This window comes from Erinaceus europaeus, chromosome 18 (genome assembly GCF_950295315.1).
Source record: "Erinaceus europaeus chromosome 18, mEriEur2.1, whole genome shotgun sequence".
NCBI lineage: Eukaryota > Metazoa > Chordata > Mammalia > Eulipotyphla > Erinaceidae > Erinaceus > Erinaceus europaeus.
Window position 1 is genome coordinate 53,876,337 of NC_080179.1, and position 6,000 is coordinate 53,882,336.

Below are 6,000 nucleotides of genomic sequence, written 5' to 3' on the forward strand. Positions count from 1 at the left end.
GCTTACAGGATAAAAATGCTAATTTTGTGTTCCCATTTATTTATGATAGACTAGTTAGGTGTTTTTGCATTGGAAAGACAATGCATTGTGTCCCAGTCTTCTTAATATGCCAAGTTACAATACTAATAATGATAGTTTGAGAATTAGCATCTATGTTAATACACAAATTTTGATCACTATAAACTGTAAGCCAAATAATCTGTTTTGTGATCAAGGTTTCCCTCTGAAGCATCTGTCTTTTAAATAGAGATGGTATTGCCAATGGATATGGGATATTCAAAGGGTTTAAGGTCTGAATCCATTTTTCATTTTGTGATAGCACTGTAAGCACAATTTTTGCTTCTGTGACTGTTCTATTTTGTATAACTTGCCAATTCTACCTAACAGGAACACTGAGTAGAATACACAAGATATTAGAATACACAAGATGTAGTTGAGGTTGTGTGGGTACCAACTTGATGTGATCCATTAATATCAGAAGTAAATTCTGAGAGCTAATAACCTTTATTTCTAATTTTTTGAAAGAACCTCATTTAAGACCTGTTTAATTTGACTTGCCTATTGTTTGTTAATTAATACATTCCTAATTTTAGTGTTTTTCAGTCGACTTAGTTTGAAAACCTTCACATGTACCTATTTGTTGTCAGCAATGACTAGATTTCTTTTTTGAATATGCTCAGATCCCCTAAGGACTATTGACTAGGATGTTTGCTGATAGAAAACTCAAAACAGGAGTATCTGTATGTGGCATGGATTCAGTTAGTCATTGAATTTTAGCTCAATATCTACCAAGGAATTACTAATAAACTTTGTTCATTGACAATGTAACTCCAAGGCTCTAACATGTCTTGTTAAGTTAATATGAATCAAGAATAACTTTCATTGGGGGATGGAAAATAATGTTTCAGTATAAATGAAGATAAGAAACTGCAAACTGGAGAAAAAGAAGGGAAGTGTGCTGGCCAAAGCGAAACCTTTCGCAGCTCAGCTGGTGTGAATTCACCACTTCTCAAAAACTTTAGTGCCTTATTGTTGACAAAGACTGAACACTTCTATACTACACGAAAATTAGTATGTGCCTGTGCCCATCTTGAAGTGATAGCAGACAGAACTAGGGCATCCAAGAAGGTGGCACAGTGGCTAAGGCATTGGCCTCTCAAGCATAAAAGTCCTAAATTCAATCAATCCCTGGCATTGTATATGCCAGTGGCACTCTTCCTCACACCATTCCTATTTATATATATATTTGTAAAGAAATACAACTTAGAACAATTGATATCAGTGAAGTTTATTGATAGTTGGCTCAACAAAGTCAAAAATGATTAGTCCAGGGCCAGGTGGTGGTGCATCGAGTTGAACGCACACATTACAGTGCATAAGGACCTGTGTTGAGACCCCTGGTCCCCACTTGCAGAAGGAAAACATGAGTAGTGAAATAGAGCTACAGGTGTCTGTCTCTTCCCCTCCTCAACTTCTCTGTCTCCAATTTTTTTTTTTTTTTTTTTTTTTTTACCTCCAGGTTTATCACCGAGGCTCGGTGCCTGCACTACAAATCCACTGCTCCTGGAGGACATTTTTCCCATTTTGTTGCCCTTACTGCGTTTGTTGTAGTTATTGTTGTCATAGCTGTTGTTGGACAGGACAGAGAGAAATTGGGAGAGGAGGGGAAGATGAGGAGAGACAGACAGACACCTGCAGACCTGCTTCACAGGTTGTGATGCGACCCCCTGCAGGTGGGGAGATGGAGCCTCGAACTGGGATCCTTATGCAGATCCTTATGCAGCTTAACCCGCTGCACTACCGCCCAGCTCCCAATAATTTTTTTTAACACTTAGTCCAATTTAAAACAAGTTTTTCTGACATTTATTTTTGAGAGGTTTATTAGTATTCTGGAAACAAAAATGAAGAGTGACTTCAGTAGGCTGTCCTTCAGGTCAAATGAGCAAGGGCCCCTGAAAAACTATATGCTGATCCATTCTCCCTTTACCATAGCCACTTACTACTGTTTTTTCCCAATCACTTGGTTCATGTTCAGCTAGTTCTAAATCCTGTAGTGACCTAGCTCACTCTATAAATAAGACCCTAAGTGGCTATAAAGTTACAGGGATGGCAACTTAAGGGTTAATAGCCGAGCCAACCTGAATAATCTGTATTATACCTGAGGATTTCTGAGGGGGGGGGGGGCTCTGATAATGGAATACTAAGACGCTTAGCTCTTCCTGTATAACTTGATAACTCTTGAACAAATCTGCAAAGTCAAGATTTTTTTTTTTTAATTATCTATTGGATAGAGACAGCCAGAAATCAAGTGGGAAGGAGAGTGATAGGGAGAGAGACGACAGAGAGACGCCTACAGCCCTGCTTCACCACTTGCAAAGTTTTCCCCCTGCAGGTGGAGACCGGGAGCTCAAACCAGGTGTGCCACCACGCAGCCCTGAAAGTTAAGATTTCTATCAAGATAAGTAGAATCATGGGCCTAGTGTTAGCACACCAACCACACCAGTACGAAGCACAAGGGCCCGTGAGCAGTGGAGCAGTAGATTCTTAGTGCTGGCACCGAGCCCCAGTGATAACCTTGGAGGCAAAGAAGAAAAAAAGGGGCCAGGTGGTGGCACACCTGGTTCGAGGCCCCAGTCCCCACCTGCAGGGGGAAAGTTTTGCAAGTGGTGAAGCTTTGCTGCAGGTGTCTCTGTCTCTCCCTCTCTATCGCCCCCTCCCTCTCGATTTCTGGCTATCTTTATCCAATAAATAAAGCTAATAAAAAAATTTTAAAGGATAAATAGAAGCATTTCTACTCCTTTTAACTTTTCTCATCTCCGTTTCCCTCTAGGTTTTTTAATATAATTTATTTTCTCTTTTGTTGCCCTTGTTTTTTTATTTATTGTTATTGTAGTTATTTTTGTTGTTACTGATGTCGTCGATGTTGGATAGAACAGAGAAATGGAGAGAAGAGGGGAAGACAGAGGGGGAGAGAAAGACACCTGCAGACCTGCTTCACTGCTTGTGAAGCGACTCCCCTGCAGGTGGGGGAAGCCAGGATTTCAAACGGATTCTTAATGCCAGTCCTTGCGCTTTGAGCCACATGCGCTTAACCCGCCTCCCAAATTTCTTTGTTTTAAAAACAATTTATTCTACACTAGACTGAACTTGACAAGCTGAAAAAAAAAAAACTTGTATGAAGCATTAGACATTGCAGTTCCTGGATAGTAATTGTAAACACTGGAATAGGTTGGTTATTTTAAGTTAATTTTCTCATATTAGAAATTGTGCTTAAAAGCTTAGGGAAGCTTATAAAAATTTTCAGGGGCTGGGAAAAAGCTAACCTGGTTGAGTGCATGCCTTCCCAAGTGTAAAGACTCAGGTTCAGTCCCCAGCACCACATGGGAGCACATGGATGGCACCAGGGGAATCTCAAAGATACGGAGTAGTGCAGTGATACCTCTCCTTGGTCTTCTCACCCACCCCCAACCTGGAATTAAAATTAAATTAAATTAAATTAAAAACTTGGCCTTGGAGCAGTGAAATCACCTGTAGATGAGGCCCCACTTAAAAAAAAAATGTAGGTAATGACACTGTAGGATCCAGTTATGGTTACATTGACTTCCCTATAGGAAAGCAAAGATCCCTTAACTATCATTCCCACAATGAGCAGCAATGGAGAGTCTATAATGAAACAGGGAGAAAAGTCTTGATTCAGTGGCTTCTTTTCATAAAGGTGTGTTTCAGGAGCTGGACAGCGGAAGGCCGCTCATGTTGATCCCTAAGAAGGAAAAACACATTAGAAGCAGCACTCATTATATAAACCTCCTAATCACATTTGACTCAAAGTGGCTTTTTTTTTCTTTCCTCATGCCAGGGCTTCTTACCTACATGATTCTACCACTCCCAGAAAATATAAAATGGAGATAGGGATAAAGATGATCAGACAATGACCACTAACAGAACTTTACATGTTGCTTCCATGTAATATCAGGGACTTGAATCAGAGCCCTTGAGCATGATGAAATGTGTACTCTAGTGGTCCATGAGGTGGTGCAATGGATGTGGCATTCGACTCTCAAGCATGAGGTGCAGTGTTCAGTCCCCAGCAGCACATGTACCAGAGTGATGTCTGGTGTGTTCTCTCTCCCTCTCTCCTATCTTTCATACTAATGAATAAAATATATTTTAAAGAATTTTTTTTTAATTGTGTTCTCTGCAAGGTAGAAATGCCTTTTAGGGTGCACCTGTTTGAGCACACATAATGCAAAAAGACCCAGCTGCAAGCTGCTGTCCCCACCTTCAGGGTGGGAAGAGGGCAGAGAAGCTTCATGAGCAGTGAAGCAGTGCTACAAGTATCTCCTCTACCTCTCCCTCCCCTCTTGATTTCTCTCTATCTCTATCCACTAAGTGTGTGTGTGTGTGTGTGTGTGTGTGTGTGTGTGTGTGTGTGTGTGTGTGTATTTTGCTTCCACTGTTATTGCTGGGGCTCAGTGCCTGCACTACTAATCCCTGCTCCTGGCAGCCATCTTTTTTTTTTTTTTTTCCATTGTTGTTGGATAGGACAGAGAAATTGAGAGAGGAAGGGGAAGATAGAAAGATAGACACCTGCAGACCTGCTTCACGGATTATGAAGCCACCCCAGCTACAGGTGGGGAGCCAGGGGCTCAAACTAGGATCCTTGCACCAGTCCTTGCGTTTCACATTATGTGCATTTAACCTGGTGCACTACTGCCTCATCCCCTAAATAGGTATATTTTTAACATTAAAAAGAACTTTAAAAAAAAAAGCCCTTGAAAGATGGAAATACAACCTCAGTCAAACAGATTTGTGTTGAGTTCAGGCTCTAGTGTTTTGTTGTGCAAGTTTGAATAAGTGACTAAATCTCTTCTCAGTAGTATACTAGGGATAATACTCTGACACCTTGAGAGGTAGGGATGTGTGTGTGTGTTTGCGTGTAACTCAAAGAATAGTAGCTATTGTGATAAAGTCAGATCCAATGATTCCATTGTATTTTGTTCACTTTGGATATGTTTGTATATAGTAAAATTCACATCCTTAGATATACAATTTAATGCTTTTTTCCCAGAGTAGAGATATGATGAATTTCACTATTTTATTTTGTTTTTGCCACCAGGGTTATTTCTGAGGGTTCAGTGGCTGTATGACTTCACCACTCCAGTCTATGGGGGTAGAGTCGGGGTGGTGGAGAGAGAAAGAGAAGAGAAAAGGAGAGAATCGAAGAGGAGAGAGAGAGAGAAGAGACATCATGGCACTGTTCCCTGCCTGCAGGCACTCCAATGCGGTGGTCTGGGGCTTGAACCCGAAGGGTCTTGTGCATAGTAATGTGCTCTTTACTAGATGAGCTACCTGCTGATCCCTTAATGTACTTTTTATTACTATTAAATTTGCTTTGAACACCTAGAGACATTATAGTCCAGAATTGAAAGAGTCCAAAATAAATTTTAAAAAAAAAGGGTCCAGTGGGAGATAAACATAATGGTTATGCAAAAAGTCTCTCATGCTTAATGTCCCAGGTTCAAGCCCTACCACCACCGTAAGTCAGAGCTGAACGGTGCCCTGGTTATATATATATATATATAGGCTGGGCTGTAGCGCAGCAGGTTAAGCGTACATGGCACAAAGCTCAAGTCCTGGTGTAAGGATCCTGGTTTGAGCCCCCGGCTCCCCACCTGCAGGAGGGTCACTTCACAAGCAGTGAAGCAGGTCTGCAGGTGTCTCTCTTTCCTCCTCTCTGTCTTCCCCTCCTCTCTCGATTTCTCTTTGTCCTATCCAACAACAACAGCTATAACAGTAAAAACCACAACAAGGGCAACAAAATGGAAAAAATGGCCACCAGGAGCAGTGGATTCATAGTGCTGGCACCGAGCCCCAGCGATAACCCTGGAGGCAAATAATAATAAATAGATAATAATAATAAATTATAATGTAGGCTAGGGAGATAACTCACTTTTTTTTTTTTTTTTTTTTTTTTTTGCCACCAGGGGAATCACTGGGCTT

At 41.0% G+C, this 6,000-nt stretch overlaps 1 protein-coding gene across 1 annotated transcript in view; it reads right to left on the reverse strand.

Moving 5' to 3' along the window:
- Positions 1 to 3,071: 3,071 nt before the first annotated feature.
- Positions 3,072 to 6,000, reverse strand: part of MAP3K19 (mitogen-activated protein kinase kinase kinase 19) — a 50,268-nt gene continuing 47,339 nt past the window's right edge. Inside the window, exon 10 of the mRNA XM_060178102.1 lies at positions 3,072 to 3,760. Coding sequence (XP_060034085.1) covers positions 3,694 to 3,760 — 67 coding nt within the window. The 3' untranslated portion in view covers positions 3,072 to 3,693. The remainder of the gene's footprint in view (positions 3,761 to 6,000) is intronic.